The 26,696-nt window shown below is 42.4% G+C and overlaps 1 protein-coding gene across 1 annotated transcript in view; it reads left to right on the top strand.

The window, feature by feature from the left end:
- Positions 1-26,696, top strand: part of SPTBN5 (spectrin beta, non-erythrocytic 5) — a 197,486-nt gene that overhangs the window by 126,318 nt on the left and 44,472 nt on the right. Inside the window, 11 exon segments of the mRNA XM_083166063.1 lie at positions 1,482-1,670; positions 3,146-3,301; positions 3,440-3,631; positions 4,160-4,255; positions 5,854-5,972; positions 6,675-6,789; positions 12,836-12,949; positions 15,796-15,917; positions 17,287-17,449; positions 20,870-21,058; positions 21,199-21,276. Of these exon segments, the coding sequence (XP_083022189.1) occupies positions 1,482-1,670; positions 3,146-3,301; positions 3,440-3,631; positions 4,160-4,255; positions 5,854-5,972; positions 6,675-6,789; positions 12,836-12,949; positions 15,796-15,917; positions 17,287-17,449; positions 20,870-21,058; positions 21,199-21,276 (1,533 nt within the window).

Raw genomic sequence — 26,696 nt, 5'->3', positions numbered from 1 at the left:
CCACAGTGCAGGTACATGAATGCCCCCACAGTGAAGGCATATAAATGCCCCCACAGTGCCGGTACATAAATGCCCCCACAGTGCAGGTACATAATTGCCCCCACAGTGCAGGCATATAAATGCCCCCACAGTGCCGGTACATAAATGCCCCCACAGTACAGGTACAGAATACACTCTGTTTCCCAGGTGAAGGGTCCGGTAATGTGGGTGCTGCAGCCGCAAATTAGCAAGTTAACATGGTGGCCCAGCAGCGGGACTCAGGCCCTTGGGTGCTCATCAATTTCCGTGGGTGCTTGGACCCTTGAGCACCCACAGAATCGGCACCTATGGCCTAGACTATTCTCTTACATCCCATTCAGTCCTGCAGTGGAGTAGGCAGGGCTGTGATGATGCAAAAGGTCACCAAGACACCCTGCTTTTGCTCAGTAAACCTCCACTACCTGATCTCCTGGAGGGGAGTCCTAAAAAGTTGGCAAATCTTTAAGCCCTACGTAAGAAACTTCATTAACAATTAAAAGGGGTTGGGTTCCACCACTAACTTTTCAGTAGTCCCAAGGTAGGTCTGTGGTTGTGTGTCCTTCCTAGCAGATGCATCAGTTTAAATGATCTTTGTGAAATGCGTTGACCTGTAGTATCACAGTTGTCAGTAGGTTGACCCTCTACAATTAAATGATCTCACTTCTTGTGTCGTTTCTCTAGTCATGGGAATAGACTACTACAGAGGCATTCCTAGATATTTGGGTACTTGTGTAATATCTGGGTGCCCGATTTTTTCATTGTATTGCATCGCATCGCACTACTTAAGGCATGCAATGCAATGTGATTTGTAAAGACCAGATTTTTAATTGTATAGTCAGCCATGGGTGATTTCATACCCCCACTATCCAACTACGCATGGAGTTGATTTTATATAGTGTGGCGAGCGCAGCGAGGCGAGCAGACGCAGAATACATGTAAAGTAATCCGCGTTTCCTCGCGGGGCTTGCTGCGCTCGCCACGCTTCGGGCTCGGTGGCTCGCTGCGCACGCCACACTATATAAAATCAACTCCATGCGTAGTTGGATAGTGGGGGTATGAAATCACCCATGGCTGACTATACAATTAAAAATCGGGTCTTTACAATGAAAAATTGCATTGCATCGCATTGCATGCCTTAAGTAGTGGCATGCAATGAAAAAATCGGGCGCCCAGATAATACACAAGTACCGGCCCCCATAGCAAAAGTTTGTACGGGCCCCCTATTTAGCAATTGATGGTGATAAATGTATGTCAAACATATTAGTTAGACAGCAGAGATTGGCCTCCTTCAGCTCTGGGCCCCATAGCAGATGCACCCCTTGCACCTATGGTAGTTACGCCCTTGGACTACTAGTATAACAATTATCCTTCTGCATAATTGTATCAGTCAATGTGACTCAAGCTTACATAAATACAACCCAATGAGACCTACAGAACATAATATTGGGAACATTGTTTTTCAGGTGATATCACTACAGGAACAAGCAGCCAGACTGCAGGCGGACAACAGGAGCCTGGAGGCCAGACAGGTGCAATACAAACTGAACTCTGTTCTAGATAGGAGGAAGAAGGTGAAATCTCTCAGCCAGTCCCGACGGGAAGAGTTAAATACTGCACTCCTGTTGGCTCTGTTCAACCAGAACCTCACTGAGGTAATACGCTCCAATACAGCAATTGCATATTTCTAAACATCTCATTATAGCAGCATTTTTTCTTGGATATGCTGAAAGCTGTCTGGGTTTGTTTTGGATGTCTTTGTGTATCCATAGCTGATATATTGTGCAGGAAGCCGTGGCGTTGCCTTGATCTGCTTTTTTGAAAGTCCTGTTTGTATAAGCATTTGCCTCTAGTTATAGCCTTTTGGGTGGGAGGTTGGCTTGCTTGGGTCATTGTGCTTACAGTAGTTTCTTATAACTAGGAGACCTAGACACTTTAGTAATTGTAGGGCTACATTTAATAGCCCGTCTGCACAAGTCTGTACTCAATGAGTTTGAAGTCCCTTTTAATGTTAATGCAGATTTTGTGCCAGATTCAGATCCCGTAGCTATTTGTCGATTTCCGCCCTTCTGCGCGTGCATGTCCCTCAGAGCGGGCATGCGTGAGCCCTGAAACAGCAATCACAGCGCAGCCTAGCGCCAGCATTTGTAGTTTAGTGAATCTCCCTAAACTGCACCTATTCAGTTACAGGCGAAACTGCCGTCTTGTCGGAAAGACAGCAGTTTCCAACTGATTTAGGTCAGAAGGGGTTCTGACCTATTCAATAAGGGCTGTTTTTATCGACAAGTCGGAAACCACGTGGATTGGAGGAATAACCGCAGGTCCACCAACTTTTGTTGGAAATGCGGCCAAATCCGGTTTTGGCCCTGTTTCCGTCAATCTCAATTTGACTTGAAAAAAGTTGGCTTGAGGAGATGAGGCAGTTAGGTCAGCACCAGGTGAGCAGCATCAGCTCACCCGGCGCCCTTGTTTGCCATCCTATCTCCTTCCGTCGCTCACCTGGTCCCGGGCGCCATCTGGGTGAGCAGTAGCAGCCAAATACGACAGTTGGATTTGGCCTCATTGAATAGGACTTTACTTTACTTAAATATGCCCCATAGTCTGAATCAGACCCTTTGTACGGCTACAAATGCTGCAAAAAGTATATATAAACTCTGTACTCAGGCCAAATAAGACATTTAAAATTGTTTTATTCTAATAAAAAGAAACAATAATAACCATGTTCAACACAGTATGTACTGTAGCACAATATATATAACACAGTAAATATAGCAATACTGTATATTTATTGAAAACCATAGAGTCAGTGTTCAATCAAGAGTTGGTAAAGCTTAGAACAGTTTGGTCTATTGCAGTAGATGTAAAATTTGTATGCACAGTTCTTAGTCTGAAACGGATTCTAATTAAATATAACTCTTCTTATATTTAATTAGAATCCAATCCAGACCAAATAGATATTTTAATGGTACCTTAAGTGCTATATTGGACACACACATAACAACTAACGCCATCACATATCCTTCTTTTGTTTCATTGTACGGAGAAAGTGTTCACAAAACATTTCATGGATATTTTATGTTTTATTTTATAGAAATATTCCATAATATATATTTCGCTATCACTTCCCCAGGCTCAGTACTGGATTAATGAACGCAGGCAGATGCTGGAAGATGACCCTCACCTGGGCTCTACCGACCTGCAGAGTAAATTGAAGCTTCTTCAGAAACATCAAGTATTCGAGGCTGAGATCTTAGCTCACGAGAAGACAATCCAAGATGTTACGGAGGTAAATACCCGACCGCTGGGCCTATTAGCACCAATGTTATATGTCTGCTCTAACATTGGGCAACTTATACCAGTATCCGCCCAGACCTCACTATTACTCCTTTTCATTTATCATGATGCTATTATTGCTTATGTACAGATGGGGAACTCGCTGCTGTCTCAGCAACACCCTAAATCCTTAGATATACGTCGACAAAGTCGGGCGCTGCATGAACAATGGGAAAATCTGAAGAGAGCAGTGGCCAATCGGGGTAAAATGCTGGAGGACAAGAGAGACTTACTGGAGTTCCTGCAGAAGGTGGATCAGGTGGAGGCTTGGATCAGAGAGAGGGTAAGATATGGAAGCGGGTCAGGGTCTATAAAATACAATCATGTTTGGAGATCTTTTATGTCATTATTTAGTATATTTACTATCTTTTATGACCAAGTTATTATATTTTTTCATTCTAGGTTTTGTAAATAATTTAATTTAACTAAATTTTTAAGTATGTAAAATAAAGCGTTTTTCTTAGAAACCAATCAGATTATTCTTCTTATTTATTTAGCACCTTCCAAAAGATAATATATAGCATCTGATTGGTTGCATTTAGCAACATCCCATCTTCACGCCCTCCAAAAATGAAAATATATCCCATGTGCATTTCACTCTTACATACATTGTACTTTTGTTTTGCTGCTGAACAACAATACTGCAATAATTATTCATATAGATTCCTATACAGGTGAATACAGAGCAGATACTGGATGCTTCACATATTTTTCAGCAGTGCCTTAAACATGCCGCTGTCACTGAGTAGTGAATATCTGTGTGTGTGTTGCACTCTACTTGTTAATCTATATCTCTTCATTTACTCCCCAGGAAGTGATGATAAATGTCGGGGATGTAGGAGAAGACTATGAGCACTGTCTGCAGCTTACTAGGAAACTCAATGAGTTCCGTGGAGCAGGGACTGGGGTAAAGTATACATTCATCTCCTTACCTACAGTATATTGTATTAGTGTTTTTTTATGGTGACCGACTTTGCTGAACATTAATTAGGTTACTTATTCTATGTGTGCATTAAATACTGTACTATTGTAAGGTTTGGTGTTAAACCCATCTGCAGAAATACTGGATCTGTCCAACTCGGCAAAAATAAATCTGAGTGGGTGTGGTCAGGGCTGGTGTAAGGCTTCTCTGCACCCTAGGCAAAGCTTGAACCTAATGACTCCACGTCACCCAACCCCACACTTCCTCCAATACCTCCTTTCCAGGCCATCAAGTGAAAGTGTGGAGGTGGGTCTTAAAAGATCCAAAGCTGCCACCTACATTAACAGGGAAGTCCTCTTAATACACATCTACAACAAGGAAGTCCTCTTAATACACATCTTTAATTTAGTGATTGGCAGGCTCAGTGGTGCCCACAAAGATCCTGGCATTGCATCGCAATGTTTCACTATCATCAATGTTTTTGTTTTGATGGTAGTAGTTTTTTTTTTTGCACGTGCCAATCATATGAATATCTTTTTTTCTATCAAATTCTTTTGATGCGATGGCCAGTGACCATTGCATCAAAATTTTCTATGGCTAAAGCTCAGCCGTCATTTGATGGTGGGCTTCTGATGTCCATCCCTACCTAAAGCTGTCAAATGGTAGAAACGGCCCTGGGTATGGTGAAATAGCAATAGATGGATATACAGTATAAGTTTAGAAGACTGCTTGGCTAAAATAAAGAATTGTGCTATAGATCATGTGATTAGGGTTTAGTAAATACACTTACCGGGTGCAGATAGGAAACTTCTAATAATGTTTCAGGTGTACTGTATGACCTAGAATGGGCTTATTAGGAATTTACATTTAGGGTTATAGTTACTAAAGATTTATTCCAAAATCAATTTAAATTGACATACATTGACTACATTTCCAACCACAAAAGCCACAAATTCATCATTTGCCGGGTTTCATACATATGTGGATATATATCGTAAAGGATATATATATATATATATATATATATATATATATATATATATATATATATATATATATATATATATAATATTGTGACAAGGAAACACATACACTGGATCAAGATGAAGTCTTGGTCTTTATTTTTGGAGCCTATCACAGCATACCAGGTACACAGCACAGGCAAGTATAGTTACAGCAAGCAGCACACAAGCAATCACAGCATAGATCAAACTCTTCAGAATGCTCCCTACTGGAGCCCACACTCCAGCCTATCACCTGGGCAGCTATTCCACCCTCAAGAGCAATGACCCTCTGCCCTGGAAACACTCTTATTAGAAAGTCACAGGTGCTGCTAATCAGCCCAACCTTGATCAAATCCGTTTTCTTGCTGCTGCTTTAAAACCTGGACTGGATCTTCCCCGTTACTTTCATGTGTGAAGATGCTGTCCCTACCGCTATCTATCTAACTCCATTACATTTCCACATATTAGTCAGAAACTCTACTGACTCAAAGTTTTAATTCCAAAATCAAAGTGGTGTGCACACTTTAGATTTATGCAAATGTAATAAAATGAAGGCGTTAATTACAGTATATTTTTCAGGAAGTTACGGTGGATGATGCCCACATAAAAGCTATTAACAATCTTGCCACTAAGTTGGAGAGACAGAACCAGGAGGAGATGAAGACGATTTACCAGCGGAAGAAACAGCTTAATGACAAGTAAGTGATCTGTTCCGCTGTGCACTACAAGTATATGTAATTGCCATTAATAGCGGGTGGTCAAGAAGTACTGAATTCAGGGGTAAATTAACAATGAGGCAGATTTGAGTTGCAGCTCCAGGTCTCCACATAAAAATAGGTCCATGATCATCAGCCGGCCACAGGGTCGGCCATAAATCATAAGTATTAAAATTGCATTTTTATTTTCCACACAATTATGCAATTGATGTACTTTTATATATTTAGGGAGACATTGGGGCATATATTCTATGGGCTCTACATACCTAGTTGGCATTGGCCTCACCTCCTCCACTTCCCATATTAGCCTATTGGATGGCCCTAACGGAGTAGCGATGTAAAGTAGAAATTTCATAGGTGTGTTCTCAGTGTGTATTGAAATGTTGTTGCGTCATTGTAGAGGTCACGGTTGTCCTAGATAATTTATTCAAAAATGTAATTTACCTGAAACCATTATGTTGGCATACCTGGTATGTTTCAGAAAAGTGTTTGTGTGGCATTGGTTTATATAACACAGAACAGAAGTATTAGTTATTTATTAGAAGTGAATTATATTACAGACAGTATTCGCTGCTGCTTTTTTTCCCATGAAGCTGTGCAACAGTCCTGAAATACTCAGTTCACCTTTTTTAGTTGGTAGGACGCACATATGATATTGTAACGTGGATGCCATGTCTTCTGTAGGTGGAACAGTTTCCATGGTGATCTAAATAAATATCGCAAGGCGTTGGAGGGAGCACTGGAAATTCACGCCTTGATCCGTGAAATTGACGACATCAATGAGAGGATGACAGAAAAGGTACGTGAGAAAGTATGAGGGAGGGGATTATATTTAGGGGAAAATATTAGTTCATATCAAAGTGGACGTGTGGAAAGGTATTGTGAGGCTGGTAGGTGTATCTGTGTTCTAAAGTCTACTAATCTATTGGCACATTGACATAACGTGGCAGCGGCTGTTTTGTGTATTTTGATAACTAAGAATGGAATAAAAGATTATTTCTTTAGCTTATTTCATATGGGTGTGACACTTCATTGTAATAGTCATATCTGAGTCTGAATTCATCTAAACCAAAGATCAACGACGGTATTAAAATAGGATATTTGGGTAGATGTACTGTATCAAACCTTAGCAATAGATAGAACACCAGCCAATCAGCTTGTAAATGCCACTTTACAGACTGTGCTTGAAAAATTACACAAGCGAATTGGAAGGTTCTTTAGGCCTTATTACATAGAAACATTGAATTTGACGGCAGATAAGAACCTCTTGGCCCATCTAGTCTGTCCCTTTCAGACCTGCTCGCTGGGGTGCAAATTCACAGCCAGAGCGATTATATAATCAATGCGCAATCGCACATTACATAGTGCACATGCACGAGCCGTGATTGATACCCTGCAGGCGCTTGGGGACGGAAACGCAGAATTTTCTGGCATTTCCCAGCCAATGGGAGGGCCACTGGTGGCATCAGCAGCCTCCTATTCCACACCTTTGATAAAGCTGCTGTAGTGGCGAAACGCGTCAGAGGTGCTGTTGCCCCTTTGTCACCACCACCACCACTTTGGATCGCAGTCCGGACCAGCCCAGGAAAATATCCTTGTTCCACTTTGGGACATCCAAGTCTGAAATACCACCGCTCACCATCCCAGACCTTATCACCCAGGTACCTGAGGATACTTACCTAATTGTCCTAGACCAACTCCAGTGGACTTCGGTTATTTGTGCCATCTTGGGCCGACTACGTAGATATCAGGACATTCCAAACCATCAGTGTGTGGAGCGGTAACTATATCTCCCTCTCCTTATCTGGGCAAAATAGGAACGGACTCTCCTCTTGCTGCTATAGTGTGGAATTGGGCCTACATTAATTGTTTTTCATATGATACTATTTTTAATCGCATATGTTTATGTCTATTTCAATGTTTTATACCCCAGTAAATTATTCTTTGTAAAGATCATCCAATTTCTTTTTATTTTTTAGCGCTGCTACCACCCCCCCCCCTTTTTTTTTTCTCTTGTTTGTTTATACAGGACCAACTAACCTGTTTCACAGCAGCTGCTGGGAAGCCACTCCTACCAAGCGCCCCCTTAGATCCCTCCCCTATTTGGGGCGGGCTCACCCTTTTTTTCCTTTTCCACACAGCCTTCGCAGCGTCGAGCAAGTCTAGAGACTTACTCAGCGCTGTGAGCAGGGAGATAATCAAGAGATGGTGAATGAATGTTCCTCTGTGTGTATACGGCTCCCCTATTTGAATTTGGAATCGTGCTGCAGCCCCCTCTGAACAATTAAGCTATAGTAGAACAAGTATATTTTGGGTATATAGGCTGCAAAGGAATTATGCCCCATGCTAAAATGAGGCTCATAAGAATAAGGCAAAGAAAGCATTCTGTGATAATGGCGGAATACTGTTGCGTTGGTTGCAACCTTGTATAGGGATGCACTCACTTTACTGACGGGCGTTTGACCAGCGGTCATTATACCGACACCCATTGACCGACATGGTCACAATACCAACATTTAACATGCCGACAGGACAACATGTCAACATGAATTTTCAGGCAAATTTTTGCCCCAAAACAGCCCCTTTTCATACTTTACCATCCCAGCGGACCTGGAGGGGGAATATAATAGTGTTCCGAGCGCAGCGAGCCATGCGAGGAGACATGGTACACTTTCACGGTATCTATGTCCACCTACATCAATATAGACACCACAAAACCATAGAAACACAGTTGAACATATAATGAATGTCGGTATATTGACCGTGATGGTATTTTGACTGTTGGTCAATGGGTGTCGGTATAATGGCCGTAGGTCAAACATCCGTCAGTAAATCATACTGAACCCTTTGTATAAATAGCCAGTCCGAGCTCTAATACACCTCACACAAGTCGTCTGTTAGATAGATGTGATCACAGTCCATAAAAGATATAAATAAAATAAATGGGAAGCGCACAATGGTATCAGTTGTATAATTCACTATAGAGACAATTAGACCATTCCCAATTTTTGTTTTTCATTTTTGAGGAACAGTATTATAAGTTCTTTTATGTCTAGATTTAAAAAGTTCTACGTGTTATTATTCTTAAGGTACCCATACACGGTCCATTCGTCGGATCCGTTCGGTACTTAATTAGTACACATCGTATCGCATCGCATGCCTTGTGCATGCAATGCGATGCGATACGATGTAAAGCTAGTACAAAAAGTATGTGCAGCACATACTTTTTGTACCGTACGATGAGATGCGCGATACCGCGCATCTCATAGTACAGAACGGACGGACCGGGAACGGACCGTCTATGGCCACCTTTAGGCCCATCATCCCGGAATGTTGGACAATCCTATAAACATGTTCCATCCCTTTCATCTTAAAGTGTAAAACTCATCACAGTGTTGGAATAGTCTATTTGGATATCTGATAAGTCGTTGTTCAGGCTTTTCATTGCTACATGAATAGACCCGACTTTGAAGTTTTCCAAATTATCTTAGGAAGTCAACAAAGTGAATCTTTTGTTAGCACATTAAATATGGTATTAACCCCTTCAGTGGTGTTTTTTTATTTATTTTTACGTAACGCTCCCCACTGGGTGAGGTTTTCCTAAAAACAACCTCACCACTGTCTCTCCTGGGGCCGGGCAGCACTGCTAAGCACTACCTCAGCTGCTTCCTGGCCCTGCCCCTGACAACCTGGCTGTGTGCAGCGTGATGTTTGGTTAGCAAGCCACGACACACACAGCCGGGGGGGGAGGAGGCGGGGCTGGGCAGCCAGAGCCAGGCAGTGGCTGAAGGGGGGCTGCCCGGCACTAAGAGACAGACACTGGCAATCCCGAGAATTTTCCGGGTTTGCCAAACTGGGCATTTTAGCATAGCCTGGAAAATTCTCGAGAGTACCAATGAAGGGGTTAATTGGGTATCTGGGCGACAATCACTAGGTCGACCTCTAAAGGTGAACAGTGAGTAGGACGACACCTAAAAATGATCGACATACATTGAAGTCAACATTGGTACATTGGTGTCAAATGGTGGTCAACATTGACAGAAGGTCTACACAAGTAAAATGTTGACATTAACATGTCGACACATGAAAAGGTGAACATGAGTTTTCCATGATTTCTTTCCTTGTTCGATTTGTTCATACATATAAAAGTGGGGCGAGTGCAGAAATGTACTGTGCCCGAAGCATGGCGAGTGCAGCGAGTCATACAAGAGGATGTGGCACACACTTATATATATCCTTGTTGACATAGACACAAAAAAAAACATTTTTCTTGCATTGACTATGTTCAAGTCGCCCTTCTATCACTGTTGACATATGTTTAGCATTTGAAGGTGTCAACCTGCTCACTGTTGACCATTAGTGGTCGACCTAGACATTGTCTACTATTTATCCCAGAACCTATTAATAAATCACCTTTTATCCCCAATGGTCTCAGGTTTCTGTATAAAACATCTGTAGAAGTGAGAACACTGAGCCCCAGTGACTTGTACATCTGCACAATGACATAATCCTGCGCTCCAGTCACTGGCACGATCTCGCTGCACGCACCCTCTTCTGGTTGATGTGGTTACATTTTACAGTATTATAGTGCACATGCCCGCAATAATAAACATGGTTATTTTACTCAAACATACTTTATTATAATTTTTATGATGACATGGAAAAAGTATAGTAATATCCACGTAATTGAAGATGTAAAAATGACTGAAAAAAAATAATTCACATAAAATCCTGAATAATTACAGTAGTTAGTCTGGACTGGCCATAAAGATTCCAGAGGTTCTCCTGGTGAGCCAAAGGCCAGTTACAGCTTGCACAGTCAGGGCCGGCGCCACCACTGGAGGGCGCCAGAGTGCAGCAGGGAGCAAAGAAGTGAGTGGCACTGGCGGCCTCCTATTTCCCCCTCGTCACCCCCCCCCCACACACACACACACACACACACACTCCTGGGAAATGACGCAGAAGCCTGCCGCTGCATCACACCGGGCATCACCCCCCCGCCCCGGAACGCCGCAGCGGCCTGCCGCTGCAATCACCAGCACCCCCTCCTGTACAGCGCCCGGGGGGCGGGTGAGCACCGGAGTGCCCCCCCTCCCGCCTGGGGCGCTCTGGTGCCTCGCACCGGCACTGTGTACAGTACTGCATGTTTATTGCCAAGGAAATATAAGTGCTTACTATATATGTGCACGGGGGTATGGGTGCATTGGGTAGACCACTGAAGGTCGACAGAGCTTAAGTTGGCACATGAAATAGGTACACATTAGACAATATATCATCCAATATATTATCTCAATGTGCATTGATGATATATCGGTCATATTGTCTTGTGTGCACCAGCGAATGCGAGCTCCTACACATCGTTTGATAGATCGTCCCATCGGGCATGTTGCATGAGTCTGGCAATGCCTGCACGCATCCTAAATGCAAACACGAATGATGTATATTGCATGGTTGCATGATATATCGTTTGGTGTGTATGGCACAGCCAAATTATCGCAATATTGATTGTACCGTCGGCTAGGGTGCACATCGCCTAACGTGTATCCAGCCTAGGCTATATCTGTAGCTGATAATATACTGGGACTGGGAAATTAGAGCTAGGTCAAATCCCCGACCTGTTCCCAACATTTCCAAACATTCCTGAAACAGAACCATCCCAGTCCATGGTGCATCTCTTCTCCAGTAGTCACCGCCAATTTGGAGTGTTGTCAAAAACCAGGATTATCAAATGGTGTTCTTTAATCCCTGTTACAGTACATCAAACCCCATCGTAAACCCATGTATACCTGTAAGGGAACATACTATTCTCTAAGCTGTGGACACACGGTGCCCCATCGTAAACCCATGTATACCTGTAAGGGAACATACTATTCTCTAAGCTGTGGACACACGGTGCGATTCTGGCTATCGATGTTCACTATATAGTCAAAATCGAAGAGAAACTTAGTATGAATTGCCACATTTGATGCCGATGCACGCCCCCCGTTTAGTCAGTATCGAATAGAAAAATAGACTGTGCAGGCAAGTCTATCTTGACTATCTCGTCTGTAGAATGTAATTGGCCTAGGTCAAACTGCAAGATAACTGCAAGTACATATAAAGTGCAGTTAGCCAAAATCTAATAGTTAAAGTTGGATAGTCAAAATCAAATCGAATCTGAATCGCTCTGTATGGCATTAGCCTGAGTTCCAGATTCAGATTCATTTTGTGAATGTAACTACTGTATGAATGTGTGTGTGCTTGTCTATATACTGTGTGTATGTATGTATATAGATACATAGATGGACACCACATGGATGCCTGTAAATGGATGGATTACAAAAGTTGGATACTTAAGGTCCATATACACTGGGCGATCATGCCCAGCATGTATGGTGGGAAAGCCGCTCAGTGCTATACACACTGGGCGGCTTTGCGCTGAAAGCCGCTCAATCTTGCTGTATTAAGCGTCTTTCAGCTCAAAATTGCCCAGTGTGTATGGATCTTTACTTGTAGATGCATACCTTTAGATGGGTCGATGGACACCTGAAGATGGGTACTGTATGTGTAGAAGGATGAATACAAGCAGATATATAGAATGATGATACATGCACACCTGTATTTGGATAGCTGATTGGATATATACAGTATCAGTCCAGCACTCCTGATGCTGAATGTAATGCTTTGATAAATGGAAACAATACCCATGAAATGTTGACCTACTGAAGCCGCTATGTACAATGCAGTTTGCTCCGGAAATCTGTTCTATGACATAGTCAGTGAATGCAAAATGTATTGAGAAGCGAGGATTATACTCTAGAACAATGAACCTGTAGCATCTTACACTGTGTCTTCTCCCTCTCTAGAGTGTGCTTATGCAGTCACTGGACCACGGGAAGGATGTAGAGAGTGTTACCAATTTGATCAGAAGACATGAAGAAACTATTCGTGACATCAAAGTTATCCAGACCCAGAAGGAGGTATGAGGTGCAGGGAATCCTGGGAGCTATATTATTAAAGAAAAGTTTCTGTACCCAGAATTATTTCATTAATGACTAAAATGAGCAAGGGATATATTGAAAATACGTGCATTAAACAATATTTAGTTTATTACCCAGTAACTTTGATACGTTTGGACTTTTGCACAGTGCACCTGACAGCACGTAGAGGCACAGCTCCCAGGAATGGAGAGTATGGGTGTGCTGGGTGCTTCATCATTGTGCACCCATTAGGATTCAAGTGTGCTATAACAATTAAGTCCAGTAGGTCCACAAGGAAAGGATCAGGGGACATCCATGTCATTGGCATATGTTATCGGCAGCAGCAGGTGGCATGGGCTAAAGATTATTACTTTAGGATGAATTATTTGGAACTTAACACTATAGGCCTGATTCTGAGACCACTTCTGCACCCTGCTGTCACTGCATGCTTGCTACAGTACCTTTTGCTAATGCTGGTATCCTTGCATCTGTGCATGTATCTGAGAGCCTCCATGTGGCAAGATCCACTGTTTCTCCATCTGCTGTCTTTTTTTATCAGGACTTGCAATGCTTTCATTTAAAATACATGCAACAGCATTCCATAAAAGGTAAACAAATACACAAAACAAGTAAAAATTCGACACATTAAAAACCAAAAGAAAGCACTCCAAACATATTTACAATATGAAATAATTCCAATAATCCGTTCCTAATCCCCACCACCTAACATGCTATATTCAATCCCGTTACACCAAAACGAATGCATTCGTATGCTATTCAGCTACCTGATCCTTAAACCGTTGGGGACCACCTTTACTCCACCAATCAAACCCAAACATAACCATCCATCCTTACTTTAATCCACTTACATACACTTTCACCCACAAAACAAGGACTAATATTCCACACAACACTCCTTATCCATTCGTCCCACCACACTGACTCCCAGAAGCACTTACACCCCCCTCCCACACACATTCCCCTCCACCAATCCAATAACAATTACCGCCACCACCTATCATTTATCTTCCATGCCCACGAGGCACTCAGCTACTCTCCCTGTTACGCCCCTCCCTCCATACTTACCACTTCCAACATTTATTAATGTTTCAAGACACCAGTGAACCATTTCTAAACCAGTATCATAGTAGTCGTGGGAAGGAAAGAAAGCCCTTAAGTATGAAAAAGCGGTTGTCACCCCATACCCACTTAAGGGGGCTTCCGATGGCACTACAAACAACCTCAAATGAAGGCATCTAACCTTCCCTTTTTCCATATCCATCATTACCTTCACCTCGTGTACAATCAGTCCCACCACCCCCTACAGGGTATGGGGGCATTTGTACCCTTTGGATGCTACTGTACCCATTCTGGGTAACTCAGCCATGAAAGGCAGGTAATACCCAAAGCCACTGATATGGTTTCATAAAACTTTATTTTTAAAGAAACAACCACACAAGCAGTAGTCCATGGTCTCCTCCTTCCCTGAACATACCTCACGTGCACATTCATGATCATTCTCATCTCTAAATCTGAGATTCCCTCTACTGTAACATAAAGCCCACCTTGGATGTAGATCCAGGCGATGTCTTAAAACTTCAAAGAGTTTCAACCCTTCTGAACAGACAATCCTCTTCCCAAACTCCTTTCTAGAGAGAATAAACAACATAGAAGACAAGTCAGTCCATGCGCCAAATATAACAACAATCACACCACTGTGCAAATTCTGTACGCTGCTCTTATTAGGAGAACGTCTCCTCTTCTCCAAATAATAGACAGCAAAAAACAGGCAGCAATGAGGTCCGCTGGATCGTCTATGATATTGTGAAGTCCTCCAAAAATAATTCAGAATGATACTGGAAATGAACACAGAAACCGTATATGGTGTTATACCATTTTAATAATATAAACAACACACATGTAAATGGAACAGTGGAAATAAAAAAGGCCAATTACCCAGATGGTGGAGAACTAGAATAAAATCAGTTCTCATAAGCAAATGAAATGGAGGAGTAAACCCGGAATAAACCCTCCAAGTTGAGCCAGGCAGGTAATGAGTCCAAAGTCCCATGAACATAAAAACTAGAGCTCCAAACGAGTTTGCGACCATGCCTGTGGTCTTCCTCACAGGCATTTCACTATATATAGGGACATATCGCTTCCCTTCTGAGTTGCCATTGGAGGGAACACTTACATCTTGTTTCCTTTCTAGAGAGGTCTCTTACTTCTACTTCTAAATCCAATCCTGATATCATCTCAGGACCTGCACCATGATAGGTGCACATAAATGTCATCTCCATATGCACACCACAGGCAAGCACGGAAGACTGGCTACATATCCAACAGAGCCCCACGAGACGGATCAGTTATGTGGGTTAGCACGGTCGCTGCCCAGAATGCCCATTTAATGATATAGTACTATGTTGGCTTTCTGCCGCGCATGCACTGCTAGCAGATATCCACAGGCAATATCAGCAATAGGACTTGTGCCTGACTTAACCAGGTCTTATGTATAGACTACTTAAATGGAAAGATATGTCTGTGTTTGTATGTATATATAACAGTCTATACAGTATATAATAGCAGCAGGTGTGTGGGTTTAAGCTTCACCCTATATAGGACTCCGAGCCCTTTAAGTGGGTCCTGCTAAGTGGAAAGCATTACTTTAGTGCTTTCTGACATGAATTTAAGCATTCAAAATATTGAGCAAGAATTTGAGCGTCTGTTTATAAATCGTTTCCTACATTTGTTGGGACCTGGTCCATAATATTCTCGGAAAATACTGACACTTGCCAGATACCTTCAGCAAACCAAATTATTTGTCCTACATAAATATTTCCTTGCAGACCTTGCACCAAGAAGCCAACCGCCTGTCCCGGAGAGATTCACCAATGAGCAAACGTCTGACCTCAAAAGAGAAGGAGATGACTGACAGCTGGCAAAGGCTTCAGCGACAGGCAACAGAAAGGTAATTAAAGAACGGACTAAACTGTTCTATTCATACTCTCTATGCTGTCCAGATAGGGGCAGACATGCACACCAAGATGCTTTCACCAGGGGCCATAAATAGTAGAAAAAGCTTCAAATAAAAATATATATATACTGTATATGCGTGTGCGTGTGTGTGTGTATATATATATATATATATATATATATATAATGACATATGTTTTATATTCTGATTGCGTGACTTCCACAAGTTTAATTAAAAAAACAAGACGCTTATCTTATTGGTGACCCTTAGCTGCCGGATGGTTGACATGCTCCAGTATATGGGGTTCCGTGACCAGGACCATTCTCCAAAATGCCCAAGTTTTGTAGGCGTGTTGAGTATGCGTGCGGGATTACTGGATCCAGCAGAAAAGTTCCAACAGCAATTACGAGTAATCTTTGGCCAAGATGCAACTGATGGTCATGATGGTGATCTAATGCTCTTTCTTCGGATGCAGCACTGAGATCGCAGATGCTGGCAGGAGGGCGACTTTTTCCTATAGACTCCTTCTTCAGTATTAGTCGGTAGTTGGACGGTATTGCGCATTCCCACTAGTGCCCATGCAGCTGTGCAATACAATGCATATCGGAATCAGGCACGAGTCCTTCAAGAAACCTAACCCTGTTTAACATGTAGAAAAAGATACAAAGCGCGTGCTTAAATAAAAAATAGTTCTAGATTACTCACTGGTTATGTTCTATAATTGTGTTTGAGATCATTTAGGTAACAGTGTAATTATATGGTGATCTAAATCTGAGGAACATTAATTTTTCGTTATTTCATTAAGATTAAATAAAAAGGGGGGGAATAGGTACAGTGTTGGGAATTGGGAACGGCATTGGGAAGTCAGAACTATACTTTACTAGCACACAAGTATATAGGCTGCTAATTATTTTAACATGTGATTATATTATACACTATGAAGAATGTAATATTAATTTAATCAGCATCTTATTAGTAGTTCAGTAATTTGCAAATCAACTTGAGAGGTATGTTTTTGGTGTCCTAACTTTTTCTTTAAATTTAATATTCTAAATAAATCACCATTAACATTTAGATACTGGTCATTTCTAGACCACGTAATAAAAAAAAGATATTTTGTGAATACTAATAAATATGTTTCCTTATATGGACTTCCATCCACTGGCACAGATGACAACGAATAGTGAGTTGTACTGTGCTTTTCTATATAATCCTTTGTGGTTGCACTGTAGAAGTCTCCAGCTTTATGGATAAAATATTGGGCTTCATTGCTATATCCCTACTGGCAGGGAAAGTGTGCACTGAGCATTATCCGGGTCCATTCTGTCTAGTCCACTGAACAACATGTTTCATTCCTTGGCAGGAAGGAGAAATTAGACGCCTCTTACCATCTGCAAAGGTTCAACGCTGATATACGAGAGATAATGAACTGGATGCAGAAACTTCAAGCCCTGATGGAAGGAGCTGGTTTGCCAAAAAATGCAGGAGATGTTGAAGCCAGAATTGAGGAACACCAGGAGAGAAAGGTACATAGCTGTCTAAATGATGATCTACAGTACCACAAATTTTTATTTTTAGGTGGGGAGTGGTTGGGTTTTGTATTGTCCTTTCAAGTCGTCCAAGAGAAGATAAATGGCCAGGCTTTTTAATAAAGACACAATAGCCTCAAAAATATTCATTGCTTAATAGTGCCTGATACAACATGTAGCATTGTATATACAGATACAACCGCAGTCAAATACTGAATATACGATGGAAACGGAGCGTTTGTCTGTTTACAATTTCAATCTGTTGCGGTCTTAAAGGGATACTCAGCCCTTATAAAAACCTAACAACCAAAAAAGTATTAAGACTGCGCTGTTTGAGATTGAAGAAATTCAAATTTATTAAACAATAAAATAATTACAATTACATCGTCATGTAGAAAACCATCAAATTTAATTTATAAAGCACTTTCCCATTTGGGTCAGGTCAGGTTAATTACCAATTTCTAAAAATCAGACAAGCAAGGGTTAATGAGTGTTAATATTCTTCTCACAGCTTTCTCACAGCTGAAATGGGTTAAGCGAAGAAAGCCACTTCCAGCTGTGAGAGAGCTGTGAAGAATATTAACATTCATCAACCCTTGCTTGTCTGATTGTTAGAAATTGGTAATTAAGCTGACCCAAACGGGAGAGTGTTTTATGAATAAAATGTTATGGTTTTCTACCGGGCCTATTTATTAAATAATATTGTAATTATTTTATTGTTTATTTATACTTTTTAAATACTGAATATAGACATGCCACATATAATTTTAATCTGCAGAAGCTGCTTGTGCATCCCATTTGTCCAATTCATTGTGCAAATAAGACGCTATTTGCCAGGAAAAAAAATCACAAAAAAGACACCCAGTGCCACCGAGCCACATTATGGCATGGCACAAGTAAAGGGGCGGTTTAACGCAGAGGGAGGCTAGATGTATGTGGACACATCTGTACCTTGCATAGAAGTTTGTCACTTTATGATATTCATACCACATAGGAATAATGTTATTCTAAAGCTGTTTGTTTCAGTAGCGTTAAACTTGATAAAATTACTTTTTTACTTTTTCTTTCTATGGTATTGATCTGTGAAGGGTATGTCTTGTGATGCATTGTGATCAGTTGCCAGTTGGCACTATACCCCCTGGCAACTAAACCACACATCAAGTCCCATTTACGTGGCAGCTGTTAAGTAATTCAAACCAGTTGACTGCAACCCACCTCAGCACCAGCAAGTAACACTCTTGTTGAATGACCAGCTTTCAAAGTACTTTAGTGAATCAACAGAGTTCCGTTTACCTGTCCATGCTACAGAAAGTGACTTATTTGCATATTTGTCCCTAGGGAGTCACTTTTCTTGACTCAGTAATACAAGAAGGCCCAATACATTTGCACACTCTTCCCTGTTCCCCAACCTGACCCACAGTCCCCTGACTCTTGCCAAGTAGGGGGACCATTGGTTCCTGAGGTTCCTCTTGGAATCCCTGCTTGTGGTTATGTAATGTCATTGTTTATTAACCTTGAGATATATTCAGTAACATATGTGATTCCCTTGTCCATTAATGACTTTATTGATTATTGAACAGTTACCAAATAAAGACTAAAAATAGCCATACAAATTTGTTATATGCATACAAAACTATACATACCTTTGTGTGTTAATTTTTTTCTTCATTACTATAGAAATAAAAGTTAAGTTTTAAATATTTTTGATCAAATTGTGCCCCCCCCCCCCCAAAAGAGAGGGTGTGGATTGTTTGGTCTACAACAACTAGGTGGACAAGCATTGGGTCGACACCACTAGGTCGACATTCAGCAATGTTGACATGGGTCAAGGTCGACATGGATCAATGTCGACATGTGTCTAGGTCGACATGACATTAGGTTGACACAAGCATTAGGTCGACATGGGTTAGGCCGACAGTCAAAAGGTCAACATGGGGTTTTTCACTGTTTTTTTTACCCGAATGCCGACACAGTCGACATGGACACCGTTTGAAGTGCACCATATCCCCTCGCTTCGCTTGCAATGCTTCGGACGCGGTGCCTCGCTACGCTCGGCACACTATTTCATTCTGCCACCACACCCTAGTGGATGGTAGGACATGAAATACTGCCTGTCGGCACATGTCGACTAAAAAAACAGTGAACAACCCCATGTCGACCTTTTGACTGTTGACCTAGCCCATGTCGTCATAATGCTCGTGTCAACTTAATGTCATGTCGACCTAGACCCATGCCGACCTAGATCCATGTCCATCTTATCCCACGTCGACATTGCTGCATGTCGACCTAGTGGTGTCGACCCAATGCTTGTCGACCTAGTTGTTGTAGACCTAATGACCGTATCCCAAAAGAGAGTACTTCTTCTTTTCTCCATAGTACTTGCACCTGAAAATCTGTATAGATCAAAATAGACTTTACACTGTACATAATAAACTCAGATCATCATAAAATAGACTTGCTAAAAACAGAGTACTATACAATAAACGTTAAATAATACAAAAATATTATGGTAATGTTAATTTGGTACTTGTGTATTTTGGCGGCGCCCATCGCATCTGTATAGATCAAAATAGACTTTACACTGTACATAATAAACTCAGATCATCATAAAATAGACTTGCTAAAAACAGAGTACTATACAATAAACGTTAAATAATACAAAAATATTATGGTAATGTTAATTTGGTACTTGTGTATTTTGGCGGCGCCCATCGCATCGCATACCATAAGGCATACCATATCGCGCGATGCTGTACAATGTCATACAATTTAAAAATTGTATGACATTGTACATGGCATACAATGGGTGCTTACAATGTTAAATGCACCCCCACGCCACCCCCCCCCCCCCCCACTATAAACGTGAACCCGAGGCGGGGCGAGCGCAGCGAGCCCGCGTCCTCCGACCTTTTCATACCCCCACTATCCACGTTGGCGTGGAGTTGAGAATAGAAAGTGTGGCGAGCGCAGCGAGGGGACGCAGATACCTGTGAAGGCTGCGAGGGGACTCCGATACCTGTGAAGGTATCCGCGCCCCCTCGCGGGGCTCGCCACGCTTCGGGTTGGTGGCTCGCTGCGCTCGCCACACTTTCTATTCTCAACTCCACGCCGACGTGGATAGTGGGGGTATGAAAAGGTCGGCGGACGCATACCGCCGCCCCTCGCGGGCTCGCTGCGCTCGCCACGCTTCGGGTTCACGTTTATAGTGGGGGGGGGGGGGTGGCGGGGGGTGCATTTAACATTGTAAGCACCCATTAGGGTGCTTATACAATCTTTCATCGCATAGGGGCAAAAATCGCATCGCATGCCATACGATGCATGCCATGCGATGCGATATAAACATTGCGCAATGCACATCGGGGGTGCCGCTATAATACACAAGTACCGTTAATTTCCTCAATTTGATCCTTATATCAGGCAGAGATAGAAGCTCGGACAGAAAGGTTGAACTCGGTGAAGACGTCCGGACAGAAGCTTAGTATCTCGGGACATTATGCAGCTGATGAAATACGGCTTGCTGTCTCCAGAATGGAAGAAACCTTTGATCAACTGATTAAATCCTGGAGAGAACAGAATCTTAAGCTGTGCCAGGCTCGTGACCTACAGGTTAGATGGGTATTTTACCCCAATCTGTTCATGATTTATCTATTTACTAAGGCATCAATATATGCATACATTGACACTACTATTTAATATATATATACAGTAAGTAATTAATATGCTTCTTGGTGATTTCTGTTCTGCAGACATTTTTCAGCATTGTTGATCAGAATGAAAGCTGGTTGAACAGTAAGGAGGCATTCCTAGCCAATGAGGATTTGGGGGTAGGTACAGTACTGTATGTTTATGTACCTAATGTGATTGTGCAGTTGTACTATTACATATAGGAGCTGACAACTGTCCTTAATTTCCCAGGAGATGGGGTCATAAGGTTGACATGGTAAAAAGGGGGACACAGCAAAGTTTGTGTCGACATCAGTTTTTCATAAAAAAATTTTTTCAAAACCAACTTTTTCAAACTATACCATCACAGAGGGCATAGCAAAACATGGCGAGCACAGTGAGCCATACGAGAGGATGCTGTACACTTATATGGTGTCAATGTCAACATAGACACCAAAAAAAGTGAAAAAACTCTCGTCGATCCTTTTCCATGTCGACATTTTGCTAATGCTGACCTTTTGAGCTTGTCGACATAATGCATGTCAATTTCTCTGTTGTGTCAATCTTTTGACCGATAGTGGTTGACTTTTTTGACTGTCAACCTAGACATTGTCGACTTGGCAGCCTGTACCCATTTTCAGGACCAGACCCAGTTTGTAAGGATTTGCCTGTAGAAACAGTTTTTATCTGCTATCTAATTAAAAGGAACCCAATATTGAATCCAAAAGGCTAATCGATCCAATCCTCCATTAGCCAGAGTGTAATCCAACAAAAGGCTTGGCTATCCAGAACAACCCAGGATCCGTAACTTCATATTTACCCTGCCAAGATTACCAAAATGTTTTAGCTAAACCCCTGAAGAAGTCCCCTAGGGGACGAAACGCGTTGGGTGATGCAGCATGTTGTATTATAAATGTACAACAAATATCGTCATTGAACATTTTTATTGAAACGTTATTTTTAATAAAGAAAGCAAACTTTTGATATGGACTTTTGTGTTATATAATACTTGTGATAACCGTTGAGGTATACAGAGGACCTTCTACCTAGGGCGCCACTCCACAATTGTCTATATACCTTGTGTTTCTTCCCTTGCCAACAGGGAAGTTTGTGGATAAGGCTGCCTTGTATTGTGCACATATATATAGTTATTAAGGGGCCCAGCTCATGTACTCTCCATTGGTTATTCAAACCAACATGGAGGCTGGTCACTCCCCTTATGAAGAATGGCCACACCCCTAAACATGGGCCCCTACTATTGTATTTCCCTGGTGGGCCCTTCATACCCAAATCTGACACTGTGTTTGAGTATAAAATGTTAACAAATACCTAAATCAAAGACTTTTTTTTTTTTTTTTTTTTTCAGAATAATTTTTATTGGGTTTTCAAAATAGAGGGAGGGGATACAGAAAAAAAGAGGGAAGGAGGGGGAGGGGCACAGGGTAAAAATAACAGTATGCAGAGAAACAGTACAAGCGTATATTCAACAATAATCAATAAAAGGTGGAATTTGCAGGAATGAACAGTAGAATGATAAGTCCAAATTCTATTGGAAAAACATAGGGAAATCACAACTGTACATGCGTCGGAGGTCATCATGAGCCTCTGGAGATGAACTCCTGCCAACCTGACCATTTCTTGAGCAATGAGGTATGGGAGGGGGAGTACTGGCAAAAAGTGGTTTCCATAGTGTAATTGTAGGAAAGCTTGGTTTTGATAAGATCCACAGGGGGAGGGATCGGTTGTTTCCAAAACTGTGCAATGGAGGTTTTAGTGGCAATAAAAATGTGAGTAATTAAATATCTATTGTTAATGGGGATTGAATCAGGAAAAATATGAAGGAGTGCGACCTGTGGGGACAAGGAGAATTGAAGGCCAGTCACCTTCAGTATAAGGTCCTCAACCCAGCTCCAAAGGGCCCGGAGCACCGGGCAAGACCAAAAAATGTGAATCACATCCCCCACTAATCCGCATCCTCGCCAGCATGACCTAGACTGTGCTGGCCAGAATTTGTGTAGCTTAGCAGGGGTCAGATATATACGGTAAAACAGTTTTATATACATTTCAACATGGGAAATACATTTAGACATCTTGAAGACCGAGGAAAACAGGTGGGACCACTCCTTAGCATCTAAGGAGAAATTAAGGTCGCGTTCCCAGTTTGAGTGTATCGGAGTTTTCTCAGGTTGGGTGGAGGCTACCAAAGTGGAGTACCAAAATGAGATGCCTCCCTTCCGGTAAGGGGAAGTGAGGCGTGAGAGGATGTGAGGGGGCACTTTATGAGAGGGGTCAGACAGAAGAGGGTATGCTTGCAGCCAATGCCTAATTTGCAGGTACTTATAGAAATCAGCAGCTGGGAGGGAAAAAGAGGTTTGCAGTTGTGAGAAGGACTTAAGGACACCCTCTGAAAACAAGTCACTGATCTGTTTGGCACCACTGTTACTCCATGTAGACAGGTTTAGATCGGGAATCAAGGAGGAAAGCCCTAGTAATGTCAAATTAGGTGACGGTAATGGCAACAATAAAAGTTTAGAGAATTTGTCCCATGCTTTAAGGGTGTCCACAGATGCTCTAAAAGCCTGTGTAGAAACCGATCTAGCTTTGGGCGAGCACCATATTAGGTCCATCAAGGAGAGAGGGTTTAACATGCTTGATTCAAGGGCCACCCATGATTTAAGGTCAGAGGGTGCTGACCAGTCGCTGATTTGGTTTAATAAGCATGCCAGCTGGTACAATTCTAGGTTGGGATAGGATAGTCCACCAAGCTCCTTGGGCATCATGAGGTACTTTTTTGCAATTTTAGGTTTTGCGTTGTTCCATATATAGTTATTAAGGACAGTCTGGAATTTATTAAGCCAAAAGGGTGGCAGGAGTCTGGGGATAGACCTAAATAGATAGAGGATCTTGGGGAGAATCGTCATTTTAACTGTAGCCAGTCTGCCCATCCAGGAAAACTCGTGAGACAGCCAGTCTTTAGTAATGGCCGTTATTTGTTTCAGAAGGGGACCATAGTTAACCTCTACGAGAGACTCTTCGGTAGCTGATAATTGAATACCCAAATAGCATAATGAGTGGGTTTGCCAGCTATATTTATATTTAGACTGCAGGAGGGATAGCGTATTAGGTGATACATTCAGTGGCAGGACTTCAGTTTTAGTAGTGTTTAATTTATATAGCGAGGCCAATGAGTAATTCTGGAGGATGTTATGCAACTCTGGGAGGGACGTCACCGGGTCGGTTAGAAAAAGCAGTACGTCATCCGCAAATAAACATATTCTATGATGTGATCCATTAATGATTGGGCCTGTAAGGTGAGGGGAGGTGCGTATGTGTTCGGCTAGGGGTTCCGTTGCTAAAACAAACACTAAAGGGGAGAGAGGACAACCTTGTCTAGTACCATTGCTAATTCGGAATGGGGAGGATAGGAAACCATTACTGGAGACCCGAGCACTAGGGGATGAGTAGAGCGATAAAATAGCATGTAGGAAGCGGCCTGAAAAACCATACTTGAGTAAGACTGCCTTCATGTAGCCCCAATGGATCCTATCAAAGGCCTTTTCAGCGTCTAGTGAAAGTGTTACCAGGGAGGAACCAGAGCGGATATAATGTTCTAAGATAGCCAGAGCTCTCCGAGTGTTGTCAGGTCCCTGGCGGCCTGGGACAAAACCAACTTGGTCTGGGTGAATTAAGCTAGGGAGCAGAGGGTTCAGTCTATTCGCAATTAATTTGGCATATAGTTTAATGTCGGTGTTCAACAGGGCTATCGGTCTGTAATTTTGGGGATATGATGGATCTTTATTCGGTTTCAAAATGGTGATTATGCGGGCCTCGAGCATTTCTTGGGGGAACGCACCCAATGTAGTCCCAGACTCGAACACACGCAGGAGCACTGGGGTAAGGGTAGGTTGGAAGGCAGTGTAGAAATTATTTGAGAAGCCGTCTGGGCCGGGGGCCTTGTCTTTTTTCAGTGACTTGATGGCAAGACAAATTTCTTCCTCTGTCCAGGGGGCATTTAGAGAGTCGAGGGCTTGGGCTGAAAGGGTAGGTAGGGATATATTAGAAAGAAAGGCCGAAATGGACTCTGGGGAAGGCTGGGGGATAGTATCATCCTCGACTAGATTATAGAGGCGAGCATAGTACTCTGCGAAGGCATTGGAAATATCTAGTGGGTTGTTGAGTTTGGCACCAGCAGTGTTATGTAGAGTTTTAGTTGAAGCTCGTATTTCTTTGCCTTTCAGTTTCCTAGCTAGAAGTCGGGATGCCTTATTTCCTTCTACGTAATATCGTTGGTTCAATCTGGCAATATTCGCGTTAACTTTGCGCAGCGTGTAAACCTCCAATTCAGTTCTGAGTTTCACTAAATCTTGGAGAAGGGAGGAGTTATTGGGGTCTAGCTTATGTCTACCCTCTAATACAAGAATTTGATTCTCCAAGGATTTCTGTGTCGCCCGTTCCTGACGCTTAAGTCTGGAGGCAACCTGGATAACAGTCCCACGGATTACTGCCTTAAGGGCACACCAAAAGTTGATAGGGGAGGTATCATCAGGGTTATTATGTTTGAGGAAGTCGTTCAAGGAGGCCTGAATTGTTTGCGTAGCTTCTACTGAGGATAATAAGAAGTTATTAAATCTCCATGGTCTAGCGGCTGGGATTTTGTGGGAAAGGTCCCAGGTTGCAACCAGGGGGGCGTGGTCTGACCAGGTTATGGGAAGAATATTGGCTTTACGGATTTGTTGTAAGGACCATTTGTCTAGAAACATATAGTCTATTCTGGAGTAAGAATGGTGTACCCGGGAGTGGAAAGTGTAATCTCTCATCGTGGGGTGTAGGGCTCGCCAGGCGTCAAACATACCAAATTCCAATAATAGGAGCCCGAAGGCCTTAGAAGTGTGTAGTGAGTGTGAAGAGGGGGGATGACCGACAGGGTCGGTTCTATCCATTTTGGGGTCTAATACTAAGTTGCAGTCACCAAGGATGATTACCTGGCCTGCAGCTGTTTTTTTAACAGCGTTGAGGAATTTTCTGAGGAAGCGAAGTTGGCCAGTATTGGGTGCATATACGGAAGCTATGGTGACCGACTTGCCGTCTAATACTCCTGTCAATATTAGATATCTACCTAGAGGATCAGTGGTTTGGGAAGATGAGGTGAAGTCACAGTGACGGTTTATAAGAATAGCAACACCTCCTTTCTTAGTGGGGCCATTGGCAAAGAAGCCTGTTGGATAATGGTGGTCAGACAGAGAAGGGGGAGATTTAGAGGCAAAATGGGTCTCTTGGATTGCTACAACATCAATTCTATGTGAATGAAAATAGCGAAGGGCAGTCCTCCGTTTTTGGGGGGAGTTCAACCCTTTAGCATTAATAGACATAAACTGTGGCATGGTTATGTAATAGGGGGGAAATGGCGTAGGTGTGACCAAGTACCGTTGACAAGTAAGCAAAGATAAGATAAATACCCTGTGAGGAAATGGGGGCAACTGGGGGGGATGGGGGAGGGAGGGAGAGAAAGTAAACAGAAAAAAGTGACTCTACCATGAGAGTCATGTAGGCCACAAAACAGTGTGGCGAAAATTGTGGGGGT

Source organism: Crinia signifera, chromosome 12 (assembly GCF_055691185.1).
Source record: "Crinia signifera chromosome 12, ASM5569118v1, whole genome shotgun sequence".
NCBI lineage: Eukaryota > Metazoa > Chordata > Amphibia > Anura > Myobatrachidae > Crinia > Crinia signifera.
Note: the sequence above shows the minus strand (reverse complement) of the source record. Positions and strands in the feature narration are given on the sequence as shown.